This window comes from Solanum tuberosum, unplaced genomic scaffold (assembly GCF_000226075.1).
Source record: "Solanum tuberosum cultivar DM 1-3 516 R44 unplaced genomic scaffold, SolTub_3.0 scf00173, whole genome shotgun sequence".
In the NCBI taxonomy this organism is placed as follows: Eukaryota; Viridiplantae; Streptophyta; class Magnoliopsida; order Solanales; family Solanaceae; genus Solanum; species Solanum tuberosum.
The window spans coordinates 13,892-32,015 of NW_006239104.1; the positions used below are offsets into that span (position 1 = coordinate 13,892).

General features: G+C 32.2%; 3 protein-coding genes across 3 annotated transcripts in view; 1 reads left to right on the top strand and 2 right to left on the bottom strand.

The window, feature by feature from the left end:
• Positions 1-538, bottom strand: part of LOC107061910 (B3 domain-containing protein Os04g0386900-like) — a 5,639-nt gene extending 5,101 nt beyond the window's left edge. Inside the window, exon 1 of the mRNA XM_015311905.1 lies at positions 425-538. Within this exon, the coding sequence (XP_015167391.1) occupies positions 425-538 (114 nt within the window). The remainder of the gene's footprint in view (positions 1-424) is intronic.
• Positions 539-9,550: 9,012 nt separating this feature from the next.
• On the bottom strand, positions 9,551-11,327 carry LOC102588269 (xylulose 5-phosphate/phosphate translocator, chloroplastic). The gene has a single exon (XM_006354498.2). It carries the CDS (start codon positions 11,046-11,048, stop codon positions 9,780-9,782), a length of 1,269 nt encoding a protein of 422 aa, XP_006354560.1. The 5' UTR covers positions 11,049-11,327; the 3' UTR covers positions 9,551-9,779.
• A 2,341-nt stretch (positions 11,328-13,668) lies between these two features.
• LOC102588601 (AUGMIN subunit 7) overlaps positions 13,669-18,124 on the top strand; it is a 7,078-nt gene continuing 2,622 nt past the window's right edge. The window contains exons 1-5 of the mRNA XM_006354499.2: positions 13,669-13,937; positions 14,041-14,126; positions 14,545-14,606; positions 17,515-17,606; positions 17,736-17,861. Of these exons, the coding sequence (XP_006354561.1) occupies positions 13,804-13,937; positions 14,041-14,126; positions 14,545-14,606; positions 17,515-17,606; positions 17,736-17,861 (500 nt within the window). The 5' untranslated portion in view covers positions 13,669-13,803. The remainder of the gene's footprint in view (positions 13,938-14,040; positions 14,127-14,544; positions 14,607-17,514; positions 17,607-17,735; positions 17,862-18,124) is intronic.

Below are 18,124 nucleotides of genomic sequence, written 5' to 3' on the forward strand. Positions count from 1 at the left end.
ATATATATATATTAAAACCTAAACTTTAAGCCTAAAACTTATGGCATCTAATCTTAAAATTCAACACTGTGAATAATTTTTTTTTGTGTTTTTTCACTTGGTATCTGGTACCGAGGAAATGAGATATGTTTAAAAAATAAAGATCTCTTATGTATAAAATTGAGAATCTCTCGTAAAAAAAGACATACAATTAATTTTTTTTGTAAAGGGCTAGAAAATCATTTCTCTATTCAATACCCATATTCCCAATAAATTGGATCCACCTCAAAAAGTCCCACATTGGTGTAAAAAGTTTTCAAAGACAACATACTCATTACGAGAACTCTAATTAAGGATGATCGTCACTATTACAAAGAATCATCTTTAAGCAAATACTGAAAATGGAATGCTTTATATAGAATGTGGAGGGGAAAATGAGAGTTACCAAACTGTAGGTAGGTTTGACGGCGCTCTTAGTGAGAATTATATCAACGTAGGGTTTTCCAGAAAGTGGCCAATATTCATCATTATCAATTTCCGAGCTACCAATGCTTTCCATCATGATGGATTTACCTTTCTGGTTTGAAACACATTAAAAATCAAAGAAGAATATAAGTTTTTAAATTAACACGGGGTGTCAAAAATCAAAATAAAGAAAAACAGAAAAAGAGAAATTTGTTAAGAATGATTGAAATGTACATTCATGTCGATTGATTAGATGATTGGAGTTCTTGTTATGGTTTGATTCAGTGTACAAAGAGTACACAAAAACCCTAGAACTGTCAAGAGGGTCTAGTTTGAGTTTTGGGAGTAGGGGGTACGGTTCCTAGTGTTTTCGAAAAACAACTCAAGTACTTTTTTTTGTTAAACACCTATTCATATTTACTTCTTTATATAATATTATGCATCGTTACATAAATAGGTGGTCGTATTACTACTAGCACGAGATTATTCTAGCCAAAAGAATTATAGACTCAAATTATATAACGACTTATTAAAACTGGTAAAAGTAATTATTTCTTTGTCTTCTTTTAAAGTTTTAACATAAATAACGTGGGCTTTTGTTTGTTTTCTTTTGGAGTTTTAACACAAATAACGTGAGATGTTTGCTTGTTTACATAGTTTTTAACACAAATAACACGAATTTTACTTGTTTTTGAGTTTTTAACACAAATAATGTGGGTCTCTTGAGTTTCAAACACTAATAACGTGGGTCTCTTTGGCTGCTTTTGATGTCTTAATACAAATAACGTGGGTCCATGTCTTCTTCTGAAGTTCTTAACTCAAATAACATGACTCTTTGCTTGCTTTTGAAGATTTTAACACAATTAATGTGGAGTGGGGATGGGATGGGAGAAAATAGGCAATCATACTTGTTTTGCCCTTCTCATTTTTGTTTTTAATTTTAAATAAAGAATTAAATTTTTTTTTTTTTTTTTTTTTTTTGTGGTTGGTGGGGGGGGGATGGGATGGGAGAAAATAGGCAATCATACTTGTTTTGCCCTTCTCATTTTTGTTTTTAATTTTAAAAAAAGAATTAATTTTTTTTTTTTTTTTTTTTTTGTGGTTGGTGGGGTGGGGATGGGATGGGAGAAGATATTTTTAAATATAGAATTTAAAAATGGGATTTTGAACAAGGAAAAAAACACTTTTTCTTTTAATAAGGATTACTAAATTCGAAGAAAGTTGCTTCAATATTTTCATTTTAAAGCAACTAAACAGTAGAAAATTCATGAAAAATTGAATTTTTGAAAAACAAATTTTAGCTATCTTATCGCAAAAAGCTTGAATCATACAATTTGAGATTTGATCATAAACACATATATTTAGTAAAATCATTGAAATCTTATTTTTTTAATCATTACAGACTTTCTAGATGGACTCAACCCCTATGTCGAGTTCCACTAAGATGAATGTATGTAATACAAATAGAGCATAACTTATAAGGGATTCCGCATGTATTGAGTTAGATTATCAGTGGTCTGAACCAATCCAATTTGATAGTGTCACATCAAGTTATAACTGATTATCCAAACTAATTGAACTCCCAATTTTTTTTTGAAAAGTCGATTTGCAATTTTTTCGATCACTACCCAACATTCGATCAATCGATCATATTTTCAAAATTTTGCCTTTATTTTCCTTTTTTTTTTAAATTTAAAAACTACCCTCCCTTTATTTTCCTTTTTTTTTTTTTAATTTAAAAACTACCCCCCCTCCCCACTACATTCCTAATCACCCAATTACTTTTTAGATATCTACAAATAACCTCTCTTTCTTCATTTCTTTTCATTTTTGTCTTAGATTGCTATCGATCGTTAACTCTATTAATTTTTAGTTTTATTATGTTAAACTTTCAACATTACATGGATAAACCTACTCTTCATGGAAGGTGAGCAAAAACAAGTCTCATGTGACGATATTGTAAGCTATTAAATGAAGATGTAATTCAATATCTATTTTATGATGAACCGTATAAGTAAAAATTTACATTGTTTTTTTTGCATAGGCACTAGAGTGGAAATAGCCACTCAAATTCAGATGCAGATCTTTCTCAAAATTTGAATTTGAATTTGAATTTTCTCTTGTTTAGTTGCTATAAAAAGGAAACTTTAGATTTACAAGTTCTTAAAAACTAAAACTTGCAAAATTGATTGTATTGAATATCTTGACGTTTAAGTATTTAAAATAGTTTTTTAATTTCTCTGTACGTGCATTGCACATGTATAGCTAATAATATAATACACATTTTTATAAATAATATTAATATTATTAAATAAGGTACTATTGAGCAAATATATTTACATCCATAAGGAAATAGAGTATAGGTTTTAGTGTATGATCAATGTGAATTGCCAAATGATTACTTGTTTGTTGAGGTCAAAATAATTGAATTTCATTTGAACCTACGAGGATGAATATGTTACACCAACAACCTCAATAAAATAAAGTTCTTATTCCAGTTTGATTAAGTTTACAGAGAGTACCCAAAAATTCATGGACTCCTAAATGTGGATAGTTTGGAGTTTTGGGGGTCTGAGTATGGTTTTAGTGTTTCGAAAAAATAACACAAAGTCTATTTTTTATTAAACAATTACTCCTACTTACTTATTGATATAATATAATAAATCGTAACAAACAGAGATGGCCACATTACTACTATCACGAAATTGTTTTGGCTTAAAGAATTACAAAATCATATTACATGACAGCTTTTTGAGCCAAACAAAAGTAATTCTTTCTTTGTCTTCTTTTGAAATTCTTAACACAAATATGTGGGGTCTCTTTATCTGCTTTTGGAGTTTTTAGCATAAATAACATGGAGTTTCTGTTTGCTTTCAAAGTTTTTAACACAAATAACGTGTCTTTTTAACTTGCTTTCGGAGTTTAAATACAAATAACATAGATTTTTTATGTCTGCTTCTGAAGTTTCGAACACTAATAATTTGGGGTTTCTTTGTGTGCTTTCAAATTTTTTAAGACAAATAATGTGGGGTCTTTGTTTGCTTATGAAGTTTTAACACAAATAACATGATTTTTTACTTGCTTGCTTTCAGAGTTTCTAACACAAATAATGTGGATTCTCTTTATCTGCTTTTGGAGCCTTTAATATATGTGGGGTCTCTTTATCTACTTTTGGAGTTTTTAACAAAAAAACACGGGGTCTATTCAATTCGGAAAAAAGTTGATCTTCGTTTAGCTTTTGGTTTGAAATTTTAATTTTCTACTGTTTAGTTGCTTTAAAATGAAAACATTAAGATTTGCAAGTTTTCAAAAAATAGAATTTGCAAAATTAATTGTATTGAATATCATGACGTTTAAGCATTTAATATAATACTAATTTTTTGCACGTGAGTTGAACGGCTATGACTAATAATGTAATACACAATATTATAAAAATAAAATACTTTTGAGTAAATGATTTTATATATATGAAGAAATAAAGTATAAGTTTTAGTAAATGATCATTGTGGATATTGTCGTATTGTTACTTGTTTGTTAAGGTCAAAATGATTGAATTTTATCCGAACCTACAAGGATGAATGTGTTACACTTACACCATTTGTAAAATGAATTTTTTTTCCAATTTGATTCAGTTTACTAAAAGTACACAAAAATTTCTGAACTGTCAAAAGTGGATAGGTTGGGGTTTTGGGAGTGGGGGAGGGGGTTCTAGTGTTTTCAAAAAAATAACTCAATTTTTTAAATTAAAAAACTATTCCTACTTACTTCTTCATATAATATTAAGCATCGTTACAAATAGAAGTGACCACATTAATACTAGCACGAGATTGTTCTGGCTTAAGAAATTACAGAATCAAATAACATGATGACTTTTTAAGCCAAGCAAAAGTAATTCTTTCTTTGTCTACTTTTGAATTTTTATCACAAATAATGTGGGATCTCTATGTTTGCTTCCGTATTTTTTAGCACAAATGATGTGACTTTTTGCTTGCTTGCTTTTGACGTTTTTAACACAAATAACATATCTTCTCTTAGTTTGCTTCTAGAGTTTCTAATCTGCATAATGTGGGGTCTTTTTATTCTTAATACAAATATTAAGGGGTCTCTGTTCTGCTTATGAAGGTTTTAACATAAATAATGAGGCTTTTGGAGTTTCTAACACTAATAATGTTGGGTCTCTTTATATGCTTCTGGAGTTTTTAACACAAAAACGAGGGGTTCTATTCAATTTAAAAAAAAGATGACCTTCATTTAGCTTCAAGCTAGAAGTTTGTATTTTCTCTCATTTAGTTGATGTAAAATGAAAATATTAGATTTACAAATATTTTTAGAAATATAACTTGTAAAATTAATTGTATAAAATATATATTTTGATGTTTAAGCATTTGATATATTACTAGTTTTCAGCATATGCATTGCACATATATGCATAATAATACAATACACATTTTATAACTAATATCAATATTATTAAATAAAGTACTTTTGAGTAAATAATTTTACATATATGAAAAATAAAGTATAAGTTTTAGATAATGACCAATGTGGATTATTGTACGATTATTTTTTTGTTGAGGTGAAAATGATTTAATTCCTCTAAAACTACAATGATGAGTGAGTTGCACTTTAAATATAGTACAATAAAATCCCCTAAATGCTAAAAGTGGATAGTTTGGATTTTTAGGGGTGGTGATGGAGTTTTAGTGTTTTCGTAAAGTAACTCAATGTATTTTTTGGTTAAACAACTATACTTATTTATTACTTTATATAATATTAAGCATCGTTACAAATAGAAGTTGTCACATTAATACTCGCACTAGATTATTCTAGCTTAAAGAATTACAAAATCAAATTACATAACAACTTTTTAAGACAAATAAAAGTAATTCTTTCTATGTTTACTTTTGAAAATTTTAACACAAATAACGTGGTCTCTTTGCCTGCTTTCAGAGTTTTTAGCTCAAATAATGTGATTTTTTTCTGCTTTCGAAGTGTTTAATACAAATAACATTGTTGTTTACTTGCTTTCAGAGCTTTTAACACAAATAATGTGGATTCTCTTTGTATTCTTTCAAAATTTCTAACACTAATTACACAGGGTGGGATCTCTTTGTCTGCTTCTGAAATTTTTAACACAAACAATAATGGGTCTCTCTCTGCTCCAGATATTTTTAACACAAATAATGTGGTTATTTGCTTGCTTTTAGAGTTTTTAATAAAAATGATACGTGTTTTTTTTGTTTGCTTTCAGACTTTTAACAATGCAAACGCGGAATCTTTTTGTCTGCTTCTGAAATTTTTAACAAAAAAATTGTTGGGTTTGTCCAATTCGTAAAATGATGATCTTAATTTAAATTCTGAAATAAAACTTTTGTTTTTGAATAATAAATATCAAATCCGAAAATAGCTACCTAAATATTTCATCAAAGTAAAAAATCAAATGTGCGTGATTTTTTAAGTTTTTTACTTTTAGAAAATAAAATAAGCAACCACACTTGTTTTGCTCCTCTTTTTTAGTTTTTTTATTTAAATAGCCGAATTAAAAATCCTCTCTCTTTTTTGTTGTGGTTGGCTAGAGTGGGTGATAACTTTTTAATAAAAAAAAATTAAAAATGAGATCTTTAAATAAGGACACATCTTTTATTAAACAGGAAACTTTCACAAATAGCCATTATAATAAATTTAATTATGCTTCATAGCTATAGTTTGCATATTTATGGATTGTAGCTACAGTTTTAGCTGCCTCGTTTGTAGAATTCGCGGGTATATTTGTATAATTCAGTTATTTTTGTATAAACTCGAAATAACGAATTTATACAATTACAAACATCTGAAGTGTAAACAGTTATACAAATTACATTATACAAATTATATTATACAAATGTGCGAATTATACAAATGTGTGAATTATACAAAACTAAAAAGCTGAGCCGCGTAATTATAGCTAAAAGTAGGTCACAAATTGTAATTAAGACAAACTATAGCTATGTTAAGTAATTAACTAGTATATGTTTGCTTATACGCGTAATTTTCCCTTAAACATACGTATACAAGGAACGTGCAAAAAGTTAGTAATATATAAAACGGAAAATTACGCGTATAAGCAAACATATACTAGTTAATTACTTAACATATATATAGTTTGCCTTAATTATAATTCGTGACCTACTTTTAGCTATAATTACGCGGCTCAACTTTTTAGTTTTGTATAATTTGCACGTTTATGTAATTCAGAATATGTATAATATAATTTGTATAATATAATTTGTATAATTGTTCACACTTCTGATGTTTGTAATTGTATAAATTTGTTATTTTGAGTTTATACAAAAATAATTGAATTATACAAATGTACCTCGCGAATTCTACAAACGAGGTAACTTAAATTGTAGCTACAACCCGTAAATATGCAAACAATAGCTATGGAGCATAATTAAGTTTATTATAATAGCTATTTGCAAAAGTTCCCCTTATTATTATTATTATATAAGAGAGAACTTTATAAACCTTCTCTCTCTCCGATTATGCTCTATATATATTCTATTTGTATCAAAATACTTGTCATGCTTTGTTTTTCTAAAGCCAACTTAACAAATCTTTCGAAGCTAAATTTGATTAGATGATTAATTCAATATTTTCAAATCAAAATTAAATTATGGTATTTGAAAACTATACAAAGTGTTATAAGTTACCGTTTTTCTTAGGTTAGATCATATGTTTAATTATGTAATACACATTTTATCATTAATATCAATATTATCAAATGTAGTACTTTTGAGTAAATAATTTTACATATATGAAGAAGTAAAGTTTAAGTATGTGAATGATCAATGTGGATTTCCATATGGTTACTTGTTTGTTGAGGTCAAAACTCAAAAATGATTGAATTTCGTCTGAACCTACGAGGATGAAAAAGTTACATTTAGACCCTTAATAAAACAAAGAGTACGCAAAAATTCTTGAATTGTCAAAAGCAGATAGTTTGGGGTTTCGGGAGTGGTGGTGGGGTTCTAGTGTTTTTAGAAAGTAACTCAAAAGTTTTTTTTTGGTTAATCAACTACTCCTTATTTCTTTAAATAACTTATCATGCAACGTTACAAATAGAGGTGGCCACATAAATACTAGCACGGGATTGTTCTAGGTTAAAAATTACAAAATCAAATTACATAACGGGTTTTTAACACTAGTAAAAGTAATTCTGTCTTTGTTTGGTTTTAAAATATATAGCACAAATAATGTGAAGTTTCATTGTGTACTTCCGGAGCCTTTAGCACAAATTATGTGGGTTTTCTGTCTGCTTCCAAAGTTTTTAACACAAATAACATGGCTCGGGTTCTCTTTTTCAACGCCTGGAGTTTCTAACATGGCCCGACCACAAGGGCCTGCTATACGCAGCCTTACCTTGCATTTTTAAGTGCTACTATTGAATTATAAAGAAAATGCCAAAGATCTACCTACCCTTTACTGCACCTCAGAACATAAATTGATGAGAAAATGTCGAAATGTTACTCAGAAGATAAATTCAATAGTAGCACCTAAAAATGCAAGGTAAGACTACGTACAATAGGCCCTTGTGGTCGGGTCCTTCCTCGGACACTGCACATAGTGAGAGCTTTAGTGCACCGGGTTGCCCCTTGTTGTAAGATGACAGATGATCAATCTAGTCTAATAGTATCCTTTTATCCTGATCACTTAATCAAAAGCTAGTGCAATATCTATAAGCTCTGCATAACAATTAACCTTACTACCAGCCTTTCAAGTAACTACACAACATAGCTAATGGCAGAACAGCAGCAAGCATCAGTTACTGGCTGACAAAATATCTTTGTTGAAATAACCAAATAAACTTTTCCACTTAACAGAAGGTATTCATTCCAGGGCCATCTGATGCTACAGGCAGTAAACTGTATCCTAAGTATTAGAGGCAGAAAACTATTGGACCATAATTCTCATAAACGCGTTAATTGTTTAAACATACAGTTGGTTATTGGATGTTCAAAAGGACTGTTTTTCTCTCTTCTTTACTGCCAATCAGCCTCTCAAGTAACTCCGGGAGAAGGATACACCTCTTCCCGTTTCTCATTGTTGCAAAGCACCTCTGACTATATGGTGTACTTTCTTGACAAATCAAATGACATTATTCTGGGTTCAAGATATGAAGCTATTTTGGACGTTAAAGAAATCATGTCAGAAATGTCTACTACCAAAAGCTGAAAACAAGAAGGAAGTAGCACAATATAATTAGTATGACGTCTTAGAGGTTTGAAAGAATACGAGCAACTTGAAAGCAAAGCACATGGGGATTTGAAATCGCTACATGTCCATGTCATCATGGGAACATAATCGCTACATCTATAGGCTTAAGGCTCATAATTTTTCACAACAGAAAAGAAGTTCATGTATGATCAGAAGCAACAACAGCTAAAGGGTTGATAAGAGCAAACAAAATAGATCTTTATGCAATACAAGTCAAACATAAATGTATATAAATCATGGGACTTGCAATTGGTAAATCATTGTAGACATGGTTATCACTGGCATTATGACATCCATCCATCAAGAAACAGTTTTTCCACTCATTTTGATTGCTAAAACAACATAGTACCTGCCACAGATGTCTTAGGCACAATGTCCACATCATTGTTGCTCTGTAGCATAACATACAAAGACCTAGTAACAGAAACAAACATAGCCATCTATGACCACTCAAATGGAAAACACACAAACACAACATTAATATGCTAAGTTGCTAACTTGCCGTAATATTCACAATGCCGTTCATAGACTTAAGTCAGTTACTTAACCTGATTTAGTTGTGTCATTTTTTTTAGTTTTTGGGGGGTGGGGGATATGGCTTACAAGGTCAATATATCCTCACCACTCAATTCTACAGTAATGTGGAGGCATCCACATGCAATACTACAACAACAACATACCCAACGCAATCCCATAAGTGGAGTCTGGAGAGGGTGGTGTGTACACAGCCTTACCCTATGGATGAAAGGTAGAACATACTGCTTCAAAAATAAGAAGTCCAATAAGACTAATTGTGACCTAAAAATTCCACAAATTCTAGCATGCATTATGTCCCTTTGACAGCAAGATATCCAAATAAACTCAGATCAAAATTGATGGGAACATGATCACCAATGTTTCAGAGAGATAGACTCAAGTATAAGCCACTAGATAAACCACAAAAACCAGAAAGCAGTAACGATAAAATGAGGCATACATCAGACATGAAGCTACTGGAATTGATAAAGTTCTTGTTTTGAAGTAAGAAAATTCAAAATGCCGTCGATCAAAAGTATCTCGGTGCTAAATGAACCATCCTCCTAGTCCTTCTTTTCCACTGCCTCTTTCTTTGGCTTTTTAACCGTTGCCTGTGAGTACAAGAAAGTTCCAAAAATGGCAATAGCAGAGCCAAGTGCATTTAGAGGCCTGACTGGATTCCTGAATACCAACACAGTGGCGACAATCACTACAACTCTCTTCATCGTATTACCCACTGAAAATGTCAGGGGACTAATATCATCCAGAGCTTGGTAAGAAGATTGGTTATAGAGATGATAGAAAATCCCAGATATGAGAACCCATAAATAAAATGTGTTAGGATTTCCTATAGTTCCAAGAGCTTTGTGATACCCTGCCACCCATTGAGAACCTTCCACAAACACTGCTACTGGAAATAAATATATAAATGAGAGTATGGTTATCCATCCATACATGTTCAAGCCATCCACTTCCTTAAAATTCTGTAAGCTCCTTTTAGAAAAAATGTTGCGAAGAACAAACCCAACATTACTGATCATAGCACCCGACAAGCCCCCCAAATTGAAGGACACTTCAGTGACAGCAGCCAGAGAGCAACCAAACACAATGGGAAGAATTGAAAGCCAAACAGTCAGAGGATATGTATCACCAAGAAATGATGAAAACACCACAGTAAACACAGGTTCTGCAGACTTAATAACATGGGTGAAAGAAACAGCAACCTTTGAAAATGAAACACAAGCTGAAATATGGCCTATTGTGTGAAACAAGGCAGGTCCAAGAAGGGCAATGATAAATGATTTATTGATTTTTGGGCAAGGTTGCAGCTTAAAAGACCACAGAATTAACATCCAAACAGAACCACAAAACAGCTGGAAAGAAGCAAGAAGCCATGGATAAGGAAAGATGTTCAATACCTTCTTGTTAAATATGTTAAACACAATGTTCTGAAAATACCACAGACCAAAAATGAGAGCCAGTTTCATATTCACTTTTGGCTTTGAAACTTCAATCTCCCCATCTGGGCTCACTTCTTCTGGGGTTCCAGATGCTGCTTCAAGGATCTGAGTTGTATTTCTTGAAGAAACCCCAGATGGGTGTCTCAAGATTTTGGAAAAATCCAATCTTGGACGAGAGATCTGAGAATCTTGATTTGCAGAACACCTAAAAGGATGTCCATTTTGAATCAAGGGTTTGGTGAATGACAAAGTTCTCAACTTTTGGTTTCTACTACCAAGATTTGGATGAAAAGGTGAAGGGCTGAGAGGATACTTAGGACGGGATTTGGAGAGAGTGACATTAGTGGATGGAAGAAGATTTAAAGTAAGCATCTTTGAATGAACACACAAGACTAAGATTCTGAAACACAAAAAAGCAGAAACTTTAAAGATATGGGGACAAGATATTTAAACAAGAAGATACCAATAAATCTCAAAATGTTCACCCGGTGGCAGCCACCTACCCACAACCTCGGGACACTGACTGTGACTGATTGTTGTATTTGAACAAACAGATTCACAGTTTATTCCGTTGAAGTGAAGTAACAATGCGCTCACTCCGTCCCATTATGTTTGCCTTCTGATTTACCACAAAGTTGGATTGGACCTAAGAAAAAAAAGCCTAGGCTACACTTTTTATCCCGACATATGAACATGCGATATGAAATTAGATTTAATCCTTATGGTCTGGCAACTAATAATTATTATAAAAATCGTATAACATAAAAAGCTTTATAAAGGGGTAGGTTATAAATTTATCCCTTTTCATCATTTATGAAACAACTCTAATGCAAGTATTGAAATTACTTTTTAATGACGTTGTCCAACAATAAGGAATAGAGCCTAAATCGAGAGATGGTAATTAAACTGACCACAAAATTTAAGAGCAAAAATCACTTGATTATAAGAAACCAGACATTATTTATTAAGATTGTGATCAATCTACTCTTTTATTCATTACTTAACAATAAGTTGTTTCTACGTATTGTCCTAATTATATTTAGAGCAACTTTCACATATAGCAAACACAAAATTCATATTTGTATGCTATAGCAAAGTTTGTATAATTGCACTCCATAACAAACATAAATATGTATATTTCGCTATACACATACAAAAGAAAGTAGTTGTATAATCTGTTTTGGTATACATATACAAAAAGATCAAAATTGTATAAAGTGAGAGAGGCGAGTGAGCGAGCGAGATCTGGGAGAGTGGCGAGCGAGATCTGGGAGAGGGGAACGAAAATATATGTATATATACAATTTTCTCTCGCTTTATACAAACACAAACACATTATATACAATTTGCGTTTTAGTATAAAGTGATAGAGGCGAGTGGGCGAGCGAGATCTGGGAGAGGGGAGAGAGGGGAACGAAAATATATGTATATATACAATTTTCTCTCGCTTTATACAAACACAAACGCACTTATACACTGCGTTGTATAAAAACGAGAGAGGCAAGGGAGAGAACGGAGAGTGGCGAGCGAGATTCACTAGGAGAGTAGGTGAAATAGCAACAGTTTGCTATGAGGTACAATTAAATCAAACTATATTTATAGCATTTAATTTGAATTAATAGTTTGCTATTATATACAATTTTCCCTTATATTTATTAGCAAGTCTCTTTGCATTAGAGCTGTCAATATGGGCTAAGTCCGTTGGGCTGGCCTGTTCTAACCCGTGATTTGATAGGATTGGACTACGATTTTTGGAGCCCATTTAAGAAAAGAGTTTGTTAGCCCGACCTGAATAAGCCTGCCGATTTGTAGGGCTAGGGCAGGCCTGTGGGCTAAATAAAAATTAATTTAAAAAATAAAAATAAAATAGAATATTAAAAATAACAAGAGTTTAAATTCAAAATCTGTTTAAAGTTTGAAATATTATAATTTAAATACAAATTATGTTTATAAGATATGTACTACATAAAATAAAAATTTCCTAAAATTTCTAGGGAATCACTATATAGGCCCTAGCCTATGGAATATTGTCATGGTTTTTGTGTTTTATTATTATCATTGGAAAACAATTAGGTTAATATTTCTATTTAGCTATTTATGTTTTTACTTGAAATCAAACTTAATAAATATTATAAAGATAATTTTATTTGTTTATTTGATTAAGAAGTAGTAACACTAACACCATGTAATATTATCTTTGTCGATATTTATGATAATATTTTTAATTATATTTTAATTTAATTTAAAAATTATAAAAAATATACTTTAAAAAAAAGGGCTGGCCTGGCAAAGCCTGTAGCCCACATACTTGTGAATTGTGCCGACCATTTTATCGCCCACACATTAAATGGGCTAGCTCAGTCTGAACTGTCAAATTTCAAAGACTATATGAATTAGCCCGAATGGGGTGGGCAGCCCATATTGACTGGTCTACTTTCCATCAAGAAGATAATATTTGTTCATTCTATTTTTGGTGCCCTTAATTTCTGAAGACAAATTTAATGCTATCTGAATCACTAATTTAGGCCATAAACAATTTTGGTGTCCATTTCAACTTGTTCATATCTAAATATTACATCAAATTTATTACGATAATTTTTTCTTTTTACATATATTAAATATTTTTATCAAATCAACACATGCATATCATTTGTTTTAATATAAATTATCTTAGTTTAACATAAATATTAGAGAAACTAAATTCTTACCTACTACATGAAATAGTTTATCCCAAAATTTATACTAAAATAGTTAGATAAAATAATCTTAAAACTAAATAATACTCATTTTATATCAAATACAAAATAAAAAAAATTCTATCTATAAAAATACACACCAGTATTATCCGACCACCAAACTTATCAAGAAGGTCGAGTTTCCCATTTTAAAATGTATATTTAGACATCAAATATTATTTCTGCTAATATTTAAATTTCAATATTTGCAAATAACGAGTGCAAATATTAATGAAATATTTTTTGCTTTCACAAAAGTTTATTACACTATTTCTCCTATCTTTTTTCTTTCAGAGTGAAACTTGACCAAATTCAAACTCTTTCTCTCTCGTCTTTGAGTTTCGCCAGTAAATTCTGAAGCCCAATTGCGAAGGACACGATCGAATTTGGGAATGGCAGCAAAGCAAATGGAAGAAATACAGAAGAAATTGGCTACATTGAATTACCCAAGAGCCAATGCCCCTGCTCAGTCCCTTCTCTTTGCCGGCATGGAGCGATACGCTCTTCTTGAATGGCTTTTCTTCAAGTACAACCCCTTTTAATCCCTTTCCTCATAACATACAAGTATTAGCTTTAAATGGGTGATTTTTTCTTCTTAATTTTTACTTTTTTTTGGTTTGAGTTCACAGGTTATTAGGGGATAAGTCACCATTTTCTCAGCAAAATCTACAAGGGGATGCTGTGGATCGCGATGAGGAGACTTCCCGCATTCAGTGTATGGCATTTTTCTTTTTCTTTTTTCCTTTTGATCGGTCAGTGTAGAGCTTTTTTTCAATACCCTTAAACCCTTTTTGGATTGATGTTGGAAATTGGTCAGAATTCTAGTTCTGGTGTATTTATTTGGCAATGCAGTGCATCTTGCTTGATTGTTCTTACTGAAGTTTTGATCTTAGTATGGGCATATCCGTTGGATAATTTCGTTAGGATCAAGTTGGTTTTATGTTTTTAATTATCAGTCAAGAGCTTTGTTTTGGTTCACTTATGAAAGTGCTGATTAAATCATTCATTAGTATAATCAGGAAGTCCTTGAGAATGTTTGTTTAGGTTAGATCTGGAGAAATTGTAGGAAATTGTTGTATAAATGTTGCTTCTTATGTCTGTTTTGATCAGGTACATTTGTGTATTTTTGGCAGATTTAGCAGAGATTGCAAAGTTTCTAGGCATAACTACTACTGTTGATCCAGAAGCAATCCAAGTGCGTCTTATTGCCTTTTTTCCTTTTAGATGCATAGTATACTTCATTTTATGTTATGTGCCACTTGCAAATGTTGAATCATATTTAGTCCTTTTTCTCGTAAGATTTGGTCAAGCACCTGTCAATCTTCTGCAGTTTTACCATTTGGTTATCATCAGCCTGATTGAGAAATTTGCCACTGACCCCTATTGATCATAGGCCATACTGTACTTGGATATTAAAAGAATTTGTTATCTGAATTTCATAGCTTGTGGAGTAATGACATGAAATGTCAGATAAATTCTGATTAAAGGTTACACTAACTGGATCTACTCAAACAAAGAGATAAATATGACATTGATCCATTTGTTTAAAGTGTTTTACTTTTCTTACCTTGCTTAAGGCTAAGTACTGCCCCTTTGACTCTTCATCTCAATTTTCACTGTTAATTGCTAGGATTGTATTACTATTATTTTTTTTAATAAATAAAAGAATATGCAACAAATTAAAGGTAATGTTTGAAACAGAAAGTTGCAGTTCTATAATTAGGTGAAGAAGACAAGTTCTGATGGCAAAATCCTTAGAGCCCATCATGTCTGGTTAAACTGTTTCTGATTCCTGGTATTCCCTTATGGCTGGGCCTATGATTCTCATTTATCAACCTATATGTGGACGAAAGCAACGAGAATTTAATTTTTTTCGGCCCTCATAAAATGAAAATTTTAGAGTTTCTCTGATCTAGCTAACTCTTGCTGGCAGAGATACTTGGCATTCATGATGGTAGGAGGTAGCAGGTACTTGTGGAATAGTTAAGGACATGCGCTGCCGTGGCACCAACGATGTAAAAAATAATACTGATTACTGAATGATTTGGATTTCTCAATCACCATAGCACATTATTATTTGTAGTGTAGTGTTCAACCTTTCTATATGATGATGATGACTTAGATTTTGGTGGTTAAAACTTAAGACTGCTGTCTCAGGTCAATATAGCATTTCATATGGTCTCAAAGGTTCAAAACTATGGTTCTTTTGTTCTTAATTAGTTCATGGAGAACTGATAGGAATAGCACTACTGTTAAAGCTGGATCATTTTGAGGTACAGTTTGCAGTTATCTCAGGAAGTGCCGGGTTATTGTAGTTCTTTTGTCTCTGGTGATACTGACACTTATAAGATTCTGTCCATTTTAATATCATCATAGATTATAGAACCTTTAGACATCTACTGGCATAAAATAAATTTTATTAGTCATTGTTATTTGTCATATTTTCTTCAGTGTTTGAGAGAGATAAAGGAAGTATAGAACTTACGGATTTCTTGGTTGATACTTAGACTTGTGTCAATGTGGGAACTAATAATGTCTAAGATCCTCCCACAATTAGAAGGTTGTTAGGCTTCCTATGATCTGGTGTACACACCTCAGTGGGTTTAAGTTTGTGTCATGCTGCAGTGTGTATTGGCAATTAAATAAGAGATGTTGACGACTAGGTAAGCACCATAATTTTTATCTTAATTGACACAAACATGTGAAGAAAGACGAGCTCCTAGTGATATGATAAAATGAACAACGTCTGTAACAATGCACACATAGATTAGTTTCCTGAAAATGAAAAAAATTGATCTTGTTGTTGCTGGCTCCTTCAGCAAGTTCTGCTTATATTTTGTCAAACTTTGCTATTCTAATTAAATTTTAGTGGTATTCCTTTTTAGTCATTTGTCATCTGGATATATACAACAACAACAACATACTCGGTGTAATTCCACAAGTGGGGTCTGGGGAGGGTGATGTGTACGCATCCTTAGCCCTATTTTGTGAAGGTAAGGAGGCTATTTCCGATAGACCCTCGGCTCAAGTAAAACATATAAAAAATCAAGCAAGTAAAGCAAATACAGTAGTGAAGAAGCCATGCTAAAAACAACGAAGAAGAGAACAGTAGCAACAACAAATAATACGATCACTGAAGCAAAAGAAAATAGGTTTTACTAAAATCAAAGAAAAAAATCGTAGGAGAGTAATAATAACAATGTAGGGGAACTAGACAACGCTCAACTACCTACTAACCTTCTACCCTAATCATCGACCTCTATAACTTCCTATGATCCTATTTATGGTCATGTCCTTGGTAAGCTACAGATGTGCCTTGTCCTATCTTATTACCTCTCTCCAAGACATGTTCGACCTATCTCTACCTCTCTTTATACCCAATATAGCCAACCTCTTGCACCTCCTAAAGCGGGCATCGTGCATCTTCTCTTCACATGCCCAAATGACTTCGTTCTCTCCTCCTTCATCTTGTCCATCATGGAGGCCACTCCCACCTGATACCGGATTACTTTATTCCTGATCCTAGCAATATAAATAACAGGAATGGAACTAAATACATTGATTTGGTTTCATGCTTGAGATATTCCAATATACATTTAGATAGAGCATGATGGAAGAACTTGGTATGCGAATTATCATTTAAAATTTCCTTTTATTTTAGGTCTTATACCATACTCACTTTTCAACTTTGCTTCAGTTAGTTAATTGGTGAGGGTCTTTATAATAAGTGGGTTATTGGTGGGACACCCCAGTGTTGACAAAATGCATGCATGATGTTAGAAATGCATGTGAAGAGGATATGAACATTATCTGCTCCAGGAAAAGCATGTATGTCATGATGTTATTTATTCAGTATAAGGAAGTAAGGGACATGCAATTGGAGGTGGAAAGTCAACTTTGTAAGTGGGGTTTTAGGTTTGTATGGAGTTTGGTTGATGGGATATTCTGAGGTTAGAACACAAGGATACTGCTTATGATCCTCCGGACAATGATTGTATTCTGTAGTATCTTTGTACTGTTAGGCTTGAAATATTCTATTGCTTCCAATACTTTTGAGATTTTTGATGATTTCAAAAATAAATGTTATGCTGATTCTGTTGCAGGGACGGGGTAGTTATGAAGATCGTATGGAAATGCTACGCCTTATTGTGGATCTTGTGGAGGCAAGCATGTATGCTGATAACCCTGAATGGAGGTTAGACGTTTGATTGCACCTCAATGTTTGTGGAGATTTTATTCTATACATACATTGAAACACACATTTCATCTCAGTTTGATTATTAATTTATATTTGAAATACCTTAATCGTCTCTTCTCCTTGTAGTGTGGATGAACAGGTGGCAAAGGATATTCAATTGATTGATGCCTTAGCTGAAAAGCAGTCTCAAATTTTTTCAGAAGAATGCAAACTGTTTCCTGCGGATGTTCAAATCCAGTCTATCTATCCTTTGTAAGGAAGATTTCTTTTTCTCCATCAAATTGTACGATTAATTTATTTACTTATTGAATATGTTATTTTCTTTCAACGGGAACTGCTAAAGTCATAATGTGCTTTGAAAAAGAGGAAAAAATTACCTATATGAAAATTTGTATTCAAACCCTTCGGGGTGGCCCAGTGGTTTGAGCTTGGGACTTCTATGTTGGAGGTCTCAAGTTCGAAACACCTTGCCAACGAAAGCAAGGGGTTTGCTTTCTGGGTCGAGCTCGTCGCAC